Below are 14,593 nucleotides of genomic sequence, written 5' to 3'. Positions count from 1 at the left end.
AAGCCAGACGGTGTGGACGCACGCACGCGCGGAGGATCGGCCACATCATGGCCACTGCACGCCGACGGTAGCGTTGGGCACGCGTTGATGTTTATTACTAGTAGTCTTCTAATGGTCCATGATTGGGCTCCCTGTGCGGCGCCGGAGGTGGACATCCAGAGAAGAGCGCTTGCCGTTCGTCAGCAGACTATGAATGGCAAAGGCGACAGCTCTCACATTGTACCCATCATCGTTTTCCCCCGTCGCGTATTTCTAGTACAATGTTAGGCTGCAGGCTTCTAGGTCGGATATCGGTTGCAAGTGTGCAGTAATTGGCTGGTCCAATATTGAACCACCCCCTGATGTAGCTTGCGGGGTCGTTGGTTTCACGGGAACGAGTTTGACTTTGAAATGAGCATACTGTAGTTGTTCTGTACTGAATCGAAGCTCATCACGTACGCTTGGCCAGGTAGCGACGTCGAGATCGAGATGCTATTACGATGGCTACCGTACCATGAAAGATTGCCCATATCCACTCGATGTTCGGTATATCCACTCGATGTTCGGTTCAGTGGCGCCTTTTTAGACGCATCTCAAAAACGGTGCGAAACGGGCCGAGATTGCGCCGACGAGAATGGTCGCACCAGCATTGGAGCGAGGTTCGACGATGCGTCTGCACGCCGGAAGCACAAAGCTGCCGTCGAGTCCTGAGAAGCCCCATGCGAATGCGTCCCGGATGGACAAGCTCCAGAGCAAAGCAGTCACGTGGGCGCTCCAAGTCCCGTACGTCCACCCCAAGAGCATTTGAGCGTGCAGCAGAATTCGAATCCATAGCATGCATGACCGTCTTGACAGCGATGTTCGAGTGATTGCACATTTGCTCAAGGATGTTCTCGCTGTTCTGTCGTCCCAAGCACTGCTATGTACGTAGCGCGGCTGAAAGCCGCTTGTTTTCCATGATGGTTTCCATGTGAGCATAGACGTCGCCAACGAGTGCACACTCCTCGTACTTCACATGCGACAGTGGTAACGGATCTTGATGGCATGTTGTAGAAGCTCAACGACAGCGACGTCCTTCACTACCAAGTACAACGCTCATTTTCAACCTCACGACGCCAGCACGACACCTTAGGACGATCTCGTCACGCCTGAATCGCAGTTGTACTATGTGGTGCGTGCTGCTCGCCTTCAAACGCGATACGTATGGTGTGTCTCTAGCTCGAGGGTTCGCTTTGTGCGTACAAAAACACAGAGTTTGCCCAGCGCACGAACCGTCAAGAGACATTTCCAGCGTGGCTCGCTCGACTCTACGCCGAGTCACATGAGCCCATGGACTTTGGCGACAGCGTTGAGAATCACTATGCTGGTACGCTTCTTTGCATCGAGCAGCACACATTTTCTGGCGTAGGAGGTGAATCAGCGTTTTCGCCAGGCACAGTATAGAGCCCGATATATCCTTAGGTGAGTATGGCTTGACAGAAATCACGTCCAAGCAGACCGTGACGCACCGAAAATACAGCCTCGTACGTTGTCACCGATGATACCTCGAGGAATGCACTCGCTGGAATCCAATGCTAGCTCGCCCAAGAAAGTTGTCTCGTGCTTGCACTGCGCAAGGTACAGCAAGCATTGCTGCACAAGGCATGAATGTCTGTTTGTGCACCCAGGACACAATCGAGCGCGCCATTGCGTATACGAACCCCAAGCCGATTATGTTGTACGCCAAATCGGTGTGTCTGTCTCGCCACTTTTAGCTCGGCTAGAGTGCTAGCTCGTAGACAACGCTCGTGGATATTCACTCGACAGGCCGGACCAAGCTGCGGTCGTACCTCACACAGTACACGCTCTTCTCTCAGCTCAGCGTTGCGAGCCAAGTGGGTTCCAAACTCACTCGTGGCTCTGATGGACGTGAAACAATATAGGATCGCCTTGTTGACCATTGTCAGCTGAAAACATTTGCACCCAACGAGCCACGTACTCAGAGCGACTACGAGTGACGCAGCGCTCATGACGTGCTTGTCGTAGTTGTCGTGCCCGATGGCGACTGGCATGACATCATCGTTGTGCTATCAGGGCAGCTGGGACTCTACTGCATCGAAGTGCCCGACACGGCAGGTTGGTTTGCGTCCCGTAGTTTCCCCTGTTGTAACATTGCTGGTGGTTGCTGCAGACGATACCACGAGCGGCACGCAGCGCAAGGTGAGCGCGTCAGCCAGCTACCGCCTCGTGGGTACGATTCCGTCGGGCGAAGTGTACGGCGATCGACACCTCTGGAACGACACCAACAAACGCGTCGACGATTCGTTGCACCACTGGCTCCTGCAGCGACCCTTCGTGACCATGCTGCGAGCCATGGAATCCTCCGACGTCGTGCTAATCGACAGGGCTGAGTTTGCCCTCGTCTTGCACACCGATTGCAGTGACCGACCGCTGCTCGAAGTAGCATCCATTCCACCGATGGAGCGCAGACCGTTGGATCTGGCTGCGTTGCACCGGTGGTGCATATGGCAAGCGGGGCTGCAGCAACTCCCCGATGCGATCGTGGACCGGCTTGTTGAAGTCATGACAGTCCTCTCGTTTCCAGCGCAAAAGCACGTGTACAACCAAGCAAGCGACGTCGATGCCACGTACTTTCTCGTGTCGGGCGCCGTCTCGCTGCACGGCCACGCAGAAAGGCCGCCGCGAATGGTGCTGCCTGGTGACTTCTTTGGGCACGACGCACCAGCAGGTCATTACCGCCGATTGGACATCGCCTCAACCACTGAACCTTCGGTGCTGCTGAAGATCCCACGCAGTGCTTGCACGTTGTGGCTTGATGGCCTCTTGCCAGGACTGCCGCTCTGTGCCTCGTCGCTTCTGGCAAAGTGTCCTCTTGGTCGATTTGCCGCACGCGAGGACGTGGAGAACGTGACGCGGCTGCTGCACAATCTCGGGCTTCTCACGCACGTACCCCTCTACTTGCGCCTCGAGCTGGTGCCGTATTTGGTGCTGCAACACGTGGCCGAAGGCGACGTAGTCTGCGCCGAAGACAGAGAGGACGTCGATCCCATTTTTGTCATCGTCTTGCGAGGCCAGCTCGGCGCGTACAGTCGAGAGCACATCGATGCATGTCCGGACGCGCTCGAGGGGCACCCGTTGTGTCAAGCGTCGTCACAACTCGAGCCCGCACCAGCGACGGAGAGCGATCATCCGCTCGGTGCAGCATACGGGCGGCACATTCACACATTTCGGCGCGGCGACGTCCTGCAGACGCACGGCGCGGTCGATGAGAACGGCGACAGGATCCTCCCCATGACGATTCTGGCGCACACGGCCAGCACGCTCTTCATCTTGCGAGCGCAAGACGTCACGAGCACTCTCCAGCGCCTGGGGGAGCCAACAAAAACGTGCTGGCACCTGCGTGCGGCGGTGGCCAACCTCGCAGACGACGTGTCTGACACTGCGTCATTGTGTGCATCGTTGTGGTTCCCGCCAGCGTCGGCGGTAGCTCATGACGTTGTTGCCTTTGCGCCAGGGGACAAGATTGTCCGCATCGGAGATCGTCTCAATAGCATGTACATTTTTCTCGACGGCATCGCGACCGCCTCCAAGATGCACACGAAGCGCGTCTTGTCTCCGATGGACTTGCCGTTGACGACAGCCGTCAGTGCTGTCGCACCGATGCGAGACATTACGAGCAACTTCAAAACGACAAGCAAGACGCTCATGGCGCCACGTCACGAGAAACGCTCCAAGTCGGTGCTGCCGACGATTATGAAGCTCTCGAAGCGCATCCCCCGCCTGCGTATGAATGCGATCGTGCCCGAAGAGCCAATCGTGATATCAGTGCCGCTTACTAAGAAAGAAGTGCACGCGACGGATGGCCCGAACCGCCGGGTGAGCGCGTCGTCTTTGTCAACGTCACTGCATACGTGCTGGACATTCAAGGCGGGCGACGTGTATGGCGGCGAGATCGTCTTTGCGACGCCCGCGACAAGGTACGCGCGTCATTTCGCGCTCATCTGATGTGTGACGTGGCGTAGCTTGTACAATGTCGTGGCCGAGACACCGCTTCGAGCGCTGCGCATTACCAAAGCCGCGTATATGGCGGCGTGCTCCATGCTAGTCCGTCCGGTACCGTCCGTGGTGCAGCCTCAGTACATGTAAGAGCATCAAGATACGATACACGTCGGTTGAGGTACGGCTTGTAGCATGGCCAAGGCCCACTGGGTGCGCGCCAACGTAAAGGTCGCCGAGGGCATCATGGGCCAAGGCACTGCCAAGAAGCCTCGGTTTTGGCACCTCGTCGAGCAAGCTGTGAGCCAGCGCATCAAGCTCATCATCAAGCATCTCGCCAACATGACCATCTTCCAGAGCATGTCGGACGAAACCATGTCCAACATCGTGGCGTCGGCCAAGTACGACACGTTTGAGAAGGGGCAATGGAGTACGTGGCGTCCTCTCGTGTCCCGTATCATATTCAGTTTTCTACGTAGTTTACGCCCACGGCGATGCGCCCAAGCGCTACTACGTCGTCGTCTCGGGCAAAGTGAGTTTGTTTTCGTCGCTTCCGTCCCTTGAGCACGTCGCACTCAAGCGCGCGGGGCCGGGCCATGGATTTGGCGAATTTGAAATACTGACCAATCAAATGACGCGGTACGCGATACGTTGTTGTCATAACTGCAGACAATATGTCCATTAGAAACCTCTCGGCCATGGCACATGATACGACGCAGCTCATCTCGTTTACGGCGCAAACGTTTACGGAGCTCTGGGAAGCTGCGACGTTGACGGCGATGCGCCGTGAGGTGTCCTTTTTCCAGACTCTCGGCTGGGCGTCACGCCTCGACCTCGACCGCATTGGTCACTTGTACCACGCTATGACCGAGGTCGTCTACACCAAAAGCGCGGGTATGGTTTTATCCTTCGTAGCCTGATTGCTTCAGGTGTTATCTTCCTAGTGATCTTTCCAGTACACGCCAAACTGAACCACGTGTTCATCCTAAAGCAAGGCCTTTGCACCCTCCAAGCTGTCGTGGACGTTGACTCTACACCATCGCACGCGACAATAACGGCCAAGGATGCACCACCCATCACAATTCACGTCGATCTTGCGCAAGTGGCGACCGGTAGGCGAGCGATGCAATACCCTTCTTTGGCATCAAAAGGGCTGTGCAGGCCACACGATTTGGGCGATAAATACCAACTATCCGTACGGGCTCGTTGCTGCTGTTGCCGACACCGCGGTCGTGAGCATTGGTTACGAGATGCTGCGGGGCATCGTGCCCAAGTGGGTGCACTCAGACCTCAATCGTGACATTGCTCAGCAGTCGAGCCACCACAGTCATCAGCTTCAGGTACTGACCCGCAACGAGGTTCACGTCGTTTCAATTACACTGTAGCTGCTCCGCCGCCGTGCCTTGGGCGTCCTCAACCTGCGTTGCAAACTAAGTGCGGTGGATCAGCCCCGTCAGGAACGCATCTATTACGTACCGCAGCTGCAGGCGCACAGCTACACTCTGTCCCAGCAAGATGACTCACGTCGTGTGAACCTTACAATGACAGACATGGTCGCCGCGCAGCCCGTCGAGCTGCAGAGCCTCTTTCGAGAAGACCAGCGCTCGAGTGCCTCGGATACGCGAACGGTGGATGCGTCGCTTGGATTGCACCTGACGAACGACCGCCAGCCGCACGCCCTTGGGTCCTTTTACGTTGGCCGAGGCACGCCCGTGATACCGCCCGTTCGCGTCACAACGCCGCCTGCCCTGCACGACGCGAAGGTCGATCGACAAGTTGCACCGGCACCGCGATGGCGCCGACCTGCGTCCCCGCCGCTAATCCAACCGCTGCTGACGACTGCGCTCTCCACCCAGCGTTACGACGTTGGCGCGCCACTGCGCCTCTTTCGCCTCGATCCGATTCCGATTGAGCGCCAAGATCGAAGCAACCAGGTCGAACCGAGCCCGTTGGCGTCCGTCTCGGTCATTGGGCCTGGCTTCCACACGCTCGTGTATCAACCAGGCACGCCACCGTCGACGCGAGAAGGGCTAGATGTGACCAGCTGTGGCGCGAACGCGTCCCCCGAGGTCGAGGTCGAATTGCCTCCGACGATGGTGTCACCTACAATACCGCAGTCCGTCAAGGAAGACCGTGCTCTCGAAGCGGGCGCAAGAAATCCGTCGTGCGTCAAGCCGAGCAAAGTCGTTCGGGGCAAACTGCGCTTCAGCCGCCACACACCGTGGCTCGTAGCCCTCTTCGAAGACGACGTGCTGCGATGTTTCATCGATGAACACGACATTGCCCGCCCGCGTCTAGCCCAAGGTGTTTGGGTGCTCTCGGAGCTCTCGTACGTGGTCGAGTTTCCTTGCGACGCCGCGTCGCCGGACGAGTTTGTGCTCGTCCAGAACGACGAGGCGACGCGCTTCTTCGCGCCGTCGCTCGCCGAGAAGCTGCGCTGGCTCCAAGTCCTTCGCAGCAGCGTCGAGCGCCTCGTCCAAGACGGCACCGGCATGAAGATCTCGCACAACCGTGTTGTGCCCAAGGCCAAGGCAGCCCGCCCAGGACACATTTCGGCCAAGCAGGTCGTCGAGCCGGCGCTGCCAAACGTCGAATACGTCGTTGCGTTTCCTCCGGTCGAGTCGTAAGAGTTCATGCACGGCAGTGTTGCAATAAGTTATTCGACGCCACGTGTACGACGTCTACTCTACAGACGGCCATTTGCGCCTCACGCCGTCACAAGCGTCGTCGTGTGTAAATGGTAGTCCGTCGCGCAGAGCGGTGCGACCGCGTCATGGTGCTGCTTCGTCTTGCGTTGCCACTCTTCCCACCAGGCGACGGTCTCTTCGAGCACGGGATAGAAGAACGGCTCGCGCTTCGCGGCCTTGGCCTTCCGCAGCTCGGCTTGGAGAAGGCGCACGTCTTCGAGTTCGTCGTCGGGGCTGGACCAGATCGAGTTGCGACGCGTGGGCGCCGCCTGTCGGAGCTTGGCTGCGGCGACGACCAGCACCAAGGCGACCGAGGCGACGACAACGCCGATCGTCTCGCCGGCGCTCAAGACAGGAAGCATGCGTCTCGGGTCGGCGTCTTCTGATGTGGCTGCCCCGGCGCCGTGGGTGTGGGCCGTTCGACCGCTGTATTTTTACGCTGGCATAGCAATCGCTGGGACACGCCGTTTATAATTGACCATGTATACTAGTTATTTGTATGCCACAATCCGGTTTTAGTATTTTATGAGAGAAGCCTTTGGAACAGGCAAATCACGAACGGCCGAGGTCGATTGGAGGAGGTGCGCATTCTGGGGTGATTGGGGCGGAAATCGACGTAAGCACACCGAATTGGTAAGAAGGTGCCGATAAAAACCTGTAGACTGGTCGGCCGCTCACACCGATCGGTGCGCTTTTGAACGGCTGTTACAACCTGCGTGCATCGAGTGGAACCTGGAGTGCGCGCACTCGCGAGTCTAGCGACGACCTTGTGCCAATGAAAACCGGACGATCGTGTCGCTCCAGACACCTGCATATAGCGGTACACACAACGGGCAAAGGACATCCTTGACATCCTGTCACGAATGTACAATACCGAGCTCGTGACTGATCTGGGCCATGCGGCTTGGTAACAGTTCCTGTAGGATTTAAAGGTGAGCGCAATGCCCGCCAAGTCATCAACATTGCCCAGCCAATTGTTTTGGATGTGCTACAAAGTCCTCCTTGAAAATGTACACTGCCTCGCGTCTTATCGACTCTTCTTTGTGGGGCCCTTTCTCAGTCCCACCTGCGCATGCTTGAGGGATTGCGGCGCGTGGCGATGGCTGTTAAGTGATTCGTGAGCTGCCACAGAACGCGTTGCTGCTCTTGCATTCACCTGCAATGTTCGACGTTGTGTGCACGACGAGGAGCAGGGATTTCCCCGGAAGTTGTTTCCGTGAGACATGAAGCGAATCAGTCGGCTTCCCGGAAGCAGCTTCCGAGCGACTCTTGGTATTTGAGCACGCGAAGTAAAGATGATGAAGCTCACCGAAAGCTCGTATACACCATCACACTAGCCCCTCGAAGGTCATCGGTAGCGCCACACATCTGACAACATTGTGTGCTATGGTATGCTATGGTATGATGCGATCGCGTTGATGATTCCATTTCGGCGTATCCATGCAGCGTCCCCATTGGCTCATCGAAATTCGAGGATGGCCAATCACACTCATTTTTGGATTTGCATCACGTCACGATGTCGTCTTTCCTAACCCGCTTGACCTCGGCTCTCGCCCTTCATTCTTTCTTTTCCTCCGCCGCGCCAACTACTAACGATATGGCTACGTGCGCTGCTGTTCGTGCTGCCGCCGTCTTTGCCAACCACGGCGCTGGTCCGTTCCCGATCCTCAAGCCGTCGACGGACCCCAACCACGGCCCGACGCGTCTCTTCCTCGAGACCAAGATCCCGGAGCTTTTGAGCCTCCACGACCCGACCAAGCGCCCAAAGGCCATCGTCATCGTCACGGCGCACTGGGAAGAGCCGTTCGTGGCCATCTCGTCTGGCGCGTCTCACGACCTCCTCTATGACTACTACGGGTATAGACTGCCTCTTTACGATGTAAACCCACGGCTTATTTATTACGCGTAGCTTTCCCCAAGAGGCCTACTCACTTACTTATAAGGCACCAGGGTCGCCGGAAATCGCGCAGAAGATCCACCAGCTTCTCAAGGATGCCAACATTGTTTCGCGCCTCGACCCGACGCGCGGTTGGGACCATGGCACGTTTGTGCCAATGAAGCTCATTCACCCGGACGAAGATATCCCGATCATCCAAGTGAGCGTCGTTGCGGGCTTGGACCCGATTCATCACTTCAAGATCGGTCAAGTGCTCTCCGTGCTTCGCGACGAAAACATTGCGATCGTTGGGTCCGGTGCGACCTTTCACCCGAGCCGTGGCACGAGCGACCTTGAGAACAAGGCGCGAAAGTTCAACGTGGCGCTGACCGAGGCGGCGTTGGAAGCGGACGTTGAGGACCGTCGCAAGGCGCTAGCCAACTGGGCGACTCTCCCGCACGCGCGCGACTGCCACCAACGCGAAGAGCACCTGATCCCGGTACTCGATTCTCGTTCCATCTAGCGGTGCTGACAGTGTATTTCTTGTCTAGCTGCACGTGATTGCCGGTGCTGGTGGCGGCGACAAGGGCGAGGCTTTCAACGTGGACAAGGGCATGTATACTTCGTTCGCGTGGCGGGCGTAAGAGCGCTTAACGTCCTTGCTGTGTGATAGTGATGAATAGTACAATGTACATGTTTACTCGATTGGGTACAATTGTATCAGCAATAATGAGTTAGTTTGCGAGGAAGTATGGACTGCTACTAGTAGCGCCAACGCGGCAACGAACGAACATGTCGATGTAAAAAAATAACTCACTGTCAGTCACGTCATTCCATTCATTGGTCAGTTATCGATTATTTTAAACCAATCCTGTGCGAGGTAACCTCGCGCCACCTCGCTGCTCGCCATCGTCGGAGTCTGTTGGAGCTCTAAAATCGCTCAAACTTGCCATGATGATGAAAAACACGATACAGATCGCGAAATGCTACTCCACGTCGGCGTACGAGGTGTAGATCAAGAATAATTAACACAATGAGTTGTATGTGACATATGCAATATATAGCCATTTATTATCATATTTAGTGCTGAATCCTTGCAGTGGGCAGTGCCGCCGCGCCTGCAAGTTGAGGGCATCCCACCACTACAGAGCTTCGAAGAGACGCCCACTATACTCGGATAGCTTATACTGTTTCATAGACTATCAATGCGTTGCTGTCACCTCCAACATCACAAGTCTCACGCTGCATCTCTTCACTGCTAGCACCAATCTCCTTCTTCGAGTATCACAATTGATCTGGCGCTGCATAGATACAGGTCTTAAGCAAGGAACGTAGTACGTACAGTGTAGCTGCAAGAGACCTACGAGGCACTTGGATCGTGGGTGGCCTCTACGCGTTATCCTCGCCTTCGTCGTCGCTCTGGTCGGCGTAGCTCAGGAGCTTCATCTGCTTCTGCTGCTCGATGGCCGCGTGGTGCGTCGCAGCAAACTGCGTGTCCGTGTCCGGGTACATGTTGGCGTCCGTGAGCGCCTTCTGCTTCTTGTTGGCCTGCATCTGGTACGTCTCGGGGTAGTCGAATGGCGCGGCTGTCGTCGAGACGTTGCGCGACTTGAGCATCGCATGCACCGCATCAGCATCCGCTCGCTGGGCCGCAGCCTTGGCGACTGGGTTCGGGTCGTCCATGGCCCACTTGATCTGGAGGATTTCGCTGTCTTCGAGCGCCTGGTTGCTCATCGCTTCCTTTGCAAACTCGGCCGACGTGCGGTGGCGATACCGGACGAACGCTGTCGTGAGGCGGTGCACAATGTTGACGTTCTCGACCTCACCCCACTCTTCAAACGCTTGCATAACGATGTCCGTGACCATGCTCTTGGGCTTGAGCCCGCCAACGTACAAGGTCCGCGAGTTGCGCATGAAGTTACCGGCGCCCGCCATGTCGTCGCGGTCTGTCGCATGGCGCTCGCGGCCGAAGCAGTCGTGGAGCATGCCGAGGCGAAGCTCGTCGGCCATCGTCGGCAGCCGATGAAAGTAGTTGCACTCGGTACCCCGCGCGCAGCCACCGCGGGCAAAGTGGAGGCAGAAAAACTTGTTGGACTTGCCAATCTTGTCAGCCTTTGTGTACCCGCCGTCCGTCTCGAGGCAGCAGCGGTGCTCGGCCGGGTCCTGGCCCTTGGTGTGGTCCCAGTTCTCGCCGACGTACTTGTCGTACCAAATGTTGTACTCGTTCCCGCCCTCCATGCGCGTGTTCTTGGTCGGCATCGCATCGATCTGCTTGCGCGCGGGCCGCTGAAGAAGGCGCGTGTTGAGATCTTCGTACTTGCTCGCGTTGTCAATACCAGCTTGGCCGCGGCCAAACCAGCCCGTCGAGTGCGGCGCCGCCCCCATCTCCTTGGGACGCTCCCACTGCGTCGCATTCGTCTCGATGTGGTAGTAGTAGATCTTCTGCGTCGACGGGTCCAGCGCCTCGCGCCACTTGTTTTCGTGGTTCGCCGCTGTGTACACGAGCGCGTCCGGCGCAGCGACCTTGGCCGCCCGGCAGCGCATGCAGCGTGGCCGGCGCGCGTAGTTCTCTTGCCCGCAGTCCTTGCAGTGCCAGTTCTTCTCGTACACCGTGTATGCAGCGCCCGTCGGGCCTTGCACGCCGACGGCCGTGAGCTTGCGCGGCAGCGACTCGTCGTCGTGGGGCCGCTTCACGCCACCTCCGTCCATCTCGTCTCGGTCGGTGAACTGCGATTGGTCAAAACGTTCGACCTTTCCTGCTCGCAAGCAGCTTAAAAAGCAATAGAAAGCGAGCATCATCGCGACGGCTCATTGGCGGATTCCGACAATTGGCAGCAGCACGATGATGCAACAGGACGATGACATTGGCCTCTCGGCCGACGCGCTCGCCGCGCTCCGCGAGTTTGCAATGGAGCGGGGCATCGACGTCGGCGATGACGACGACGACGTTGACGTCCGGAAAGGCGTGCAGTCGGCGCTCGAGGAGGCCAAGGGCCCGAACGACGAGTCGTTCTGCTTCACGTTTGGCGACGACATTGAGATCCGCCTCAATGGCCTGCGCCGCGACATTGGTCAGACGCTCAACAGCACGGGTCTCACGCTCTGGCGCGCCGGCGACTTCCTCTCGGACTTCATGTTCCGTCACAAGTCCTTGTTTGAGGGCAAGCGCGTGCTAGAGGTACCCTCGATGTGCTTCTGTGGCAAATGACTTATGCGTGTAGTTTGGGAGTGGCCTCGGTCTCTGTGGCATTCTTGCCGGCAAGCTTGGCGCCGACGTCCTCATCACGGTAAGCTCTTCCTTGCCCGCATGGTACCTCATGCCTCGTGCATAGGACGGTGACGACGAGTCGATGCCGGTGCTCATTGACAACTGCAAACTCAACGGCATGGATCCTACGGTGTGCTGCAAGCAGCTGCTCTGGGGTACGGAGCTTACGCCTGAGACGAAGGGGTGCTATGATGTGCTCCTCGGCGCCGACATCATTTACGAAAAGGCATACGTGGCACCGCTATTTGCGTCCGCGAGCCATTTTCTGTCGCGGCGCCCCAACCACCTCTTCTTGCTCGCGTACACGAAGCGCAACGTCTCGATTGACTACGTATTGGAGTGTGCGCGCGCTGAGGGCTTCCAGTGGGTCGCGCCGACGACGGACGAAGGCATCTACCACTTTACCTTTGCGCCGTAGTAAACATCAAGTCGCAATTTTGGCTCTATAGTTTTGTGTGAAAATGTGGTGCTCGCAAGTAAAGCGATCGACGCAAAGACACCATGGTGTGAATGAGGCAATGGTAGCAATTAGGGAGCGCCGCTCTACTTTGACTAGGACCAAGATTCTACACTTCTGTTCGTCTTGATGCGTGGGGGCGAACAGGAGAGATAGGGCTAATTGATGGCCGTCCGTTTGGCCGTGGTATGTTGTTCGATAACGTCAGCGTGCCACGGGAGGTATTATTTTGGCCAATCGCGTGACAAAATGATACGTGCAACACAGAGCTGCACTTGCACCGAAGTCAATCCCGACTTGAGCTATTTCAGCATCTGCGCTAGCAATTGGCGTGGTACGACACGAAAACCGACGAAGCTGCAGCGATCGTGTGGATGTATCATTGTACACGGGGCGATGGATTTGCGGTGGAAGGACATGACGGGGGACCACTCGATCACTCCCTTTCCAATGGTGAATACCGGCGGCTCATTCATCTACAGGATTCTCATGCAACCAATCGAGCGCCTTCGTGCGCATCATTCTATTCCGACGCCGTGTAGCAACTGTACCAACTTGAAACCTACCATACAAGGCGCTGCAAAGAAGACGGACTCTTGATCCCGCCACCAGCTGGAGGTTCGGTGCCGATGCTAATGTGTCAACGTTCAAGGACGTGTGGCGATTAGCGAAAACGATGCATGATCGTCGGATTTGGAACTTTATTTGTGCCTGCCCTGCAATAGGCTTGACGTGCAATTCATTTATTCTAGTGGAACTGCGTCAGGACACTGGGCTGCCAAGTGGGCTTGAAACTGCCGCAAAATCGACCTGGACTTAGCAATGTGCGGTCGCTTTTGCTTGATGAAATCTAGCGCTTGGTCAATGGACCAGTCGTGCGCTTGCATAAAGTACGCAGCCACGACGATCGTGCTGCGTCCACGCCCGGCCTTGCAGTGCACGTAGACCGTCTCGCCACGCGCGACGTGGCGAGCAACGAACGTGACGCACGATACGAGGCTGTCGAGCGTCGGTGGCGCAAAGTCTCGGGTCGCTGCCACGTGTTGCGCAATACCGAGCTCGCGCCAGTCATCTACGCAGCGTTCGTTCCATGGATTCGACGTCGATCTGCGTACCGGGCGTCACTGGCCGGCCCAAACGGGTGGGCTGCATCTCAAACGGTTCGTTCATGGTGACGACAGCGGTAACACCTTCTCTTTGAAGCTAAGGCATTCCATAGATAGGTGCACGTGAGACCAACACGCAAGGCATCTCGCTTCAAGTCCCACGAGAAGATGGTGGCCGCGGTCAGCCAAGGGCAGCGCGCCAAGGAGGATATGGTCGTCGATGCGGGACCACCACGATCGGTTCGCGAGCACCTTCATGGCGAGGTTGTAGCCGAGAGACACATGAAACATCTACCGTATACCGGTAGTGAGATGCAACCACATGTCGTGAGGAAGTTGTGAGAGCGATGGGCCTACCACAACTCGGAGCAGCATCGCGGCGCAAAATGCAAAGTGCACTTTTCACCCAATCCGCGTCGCCCAACGTCGAGTTCCTAGCGCTGATTGGTTTAAATACGACAATTTTTGCCAATCGCGTGCGCACAGCAGCCGATCTTGATCGGCAGGCAGTTGAGATCACTCGCCGTCTCAACCAGTGAAGCCAAAGTGATCTTGCGTTTGCTGTGGCTTGGTTCTGTGGTCAAGCAATCGAGGCCCGTGTCTATAGCCACATGCGACCATGCTACCGCTGCTAACACACAGTCACAGCGTTAGTACGCAGTCCGAGGCGACGCGCGTTCCTTGATTCCATCGCCACCAAAGATGTTGAACTACTCGGGTAGATGGTCCCTCACTGCACCTCGATAGAGGGCCAGTGCACCGCCCCTGTTCTGCACTCGGCGGGTTTGTCGCGTTCCAACAACGACTGACGTTGCATTCGGATTTTCAAATTGCTGTTGTGCCCAGTAAGGCCAATGTAGCAGCAAACGTTGCGATGGCGCGGCGAGCAATGAGGCCACGATTTGCTGGATCGCAAAGAGAGGACCACGCAGCTGGTTGTAGTCTCGACTCTTCCGATGAGGCTGCTCTGTTGGCGGCGCCGTTCGATTTTAAAAACATCCCATTACAATACACTGGATCTCGAGTGAGCCGGAAATAATATAATTCAAACGAAATCATTCCGGTCCGAAGAAAGCCGGAGGCGACCGACATCGGTTTCCGGAATCGCGATTTTGCAGCCATGAGCCAAGATCTTGTGGCGCAGCTCCATGCGCTCGGTATCCGCATCGCGCCGACGGACCAGGTCTTCCGCACAGGCAGCGAGCTCCACGACGACGGTGGCAT

The 14,593-nt window shown here is 56.9% G+C and overlaps 6 protein-coding genes across 6 annotated transcripts; 3 read left to right on the top strand and 3 right to left on the bottom strand.

Annotated features, from left to right (window-relative positions):
- Nucleotides 1–3,270: 3,270 nt before the first annotated feature.
- Nucleotides 3,271–6,681, top strand: SPRG_12447 (hypothetical protein; the record flags this gene model as incomplete). Its single annotated transcript, XM_012352496.1, has 8 exons — nucleotides 3,271–3,956; nucleotides 4,002–4,121; nucleotides 4,170–4,405; nucleotides 4,455–4,614; nucleotides 4,661–4,869; nucleotides 4,920–5,087; nucleotides 5,137–5,315; nucleotides 5,361–6,681. The coding sequence occupies 8 exons, from the start codon at nucleotides 3,271–3,273 to the stop codon at nucleotides 6,600–6,602; spliced, it is 3,000 nt and encodes a 999-aa protein (XP_012207886.1). The 3' UTR covers nucleotides 6,603–6,681.
- Nucleotides 6,602–7,091, bottom strand: SPRG_12446 (hypothetical protein). The gene has a single exon (XM_012352495.1). The coding sequence runs from the start codon at nucleotides 7,022–7,024 to the stop codon at nucleotides 6,683–6,685; it is 342 nt and encodes a 113-aa protein (XP_012207885.1). The 5' UTR covers nucleotides 7,025–7,091; the 3' UTR covers nucleotides 6,602–6,682.
- A 1,168-nt stretch (nucleotides 7,092–8,259) lies between these two features.
- Nucleotides 8,260–9,248, top strand: SPRG_12445 (hypothetical protein; the record flags this gene model as incomplete). Its single annotated transcript, XM_012352494.1, has 3 exons — nucleotides 8,260–8,519; nucleotides 8,572–9,037; nucleotides 9,090–9,248. 3 exons carry the CDS (start codon nucleotides 8,260–8,262, stop codon nucleotides 9,180–9,182), a joined length of 819 nt encoding a protein of 272 aa, XP_012207884.1. The 3' UTR covers nucleotides 9,183–9,248.
- Nucleotides 9,249–9,788: 540 nt separating this feature from the next.
- Nucleotides 9,789–11,261, bottom strand: SPRG_12444 (hypothetical protein). The gene has a single exon (XM_012352493.1). The coding sequence runs from the start codon at nucleotides 11,245–11,247 to the stop codon at nucleotides 9,928–9,930; it is 1,320 nt and encodes a 439-aa protein (XP_012207883.1). The 5' UTR covers nucleotides 11,248–11,261; the 3' UTR covers nucleotides 9,789–9,927.
- Nucleotides 11,262–11,359: 98 nt separating this feature from the next.
- Nucleotides 11,360–12,254, top strand: SPRG_12443 (hypothetical protein). Its single transcript, XM_012352492.1, has 3 exons — nucleotides 11,360–11,716; nucleotides 11,760–11,825; nucleotides 11,871–12,254. Exons 1-3 carry the CDS (start codon nucleotides 11,381–11,383, stop codon nucleotides 12,222–12,224), a joined length of 756 nt encoding a protein of 251 aa, XP_012207882.1. The 5' UTR covers nucleotides 11,360–11,380; the 3' UTR covers nucleotides 12,225–12,254.
- A 696-nt stretch (nucleotides 12,255–12,950) lies between these two features.
- On the bottom strand, nucleotides 12,951–13,660 carry SPRG_12442 (hypothetical protein; the record flags this gene model as incomplete). The annotated part of the gene is made up of 3 exons (XM_012352491.1): nucleotides 12,951–13,335; nucleotides 13,379–13,466; nucleotides 13,532–13,660. The coding sequence occupies 3 exons, from the start codon at nucleotides 13,658–13,660 to the stop codon at nucleotides 13,007–13,009; spliced, it is 546 nt and encodes a 181-aa protein (XP_012207881.1). The 3' UTR covers nucleotides 12,951–13,006.
- Nucleotides 13,661–14,593: the final 933 nt, after the last annotated feature.

The sequence above is a fragment of the Saprolegnia parasitica genome (assembly GCF_000151545.1).
Source record: "Saprolegnia parasitica CBS 223.65 unplaced genomic scaffold supercont2.100, whole genome shotgun sequence".
Taxonomy (NCBI): domain Eukaryota; phylum Oomycota; class Saprolegniomycetes; order Saprolegniales; family Saprolegniaceae; genus Saprolegnia; species Saprolegnia parasitica.
This window is presented reverse-complemented; position numbering and strand designations above follow the sequence as displayed.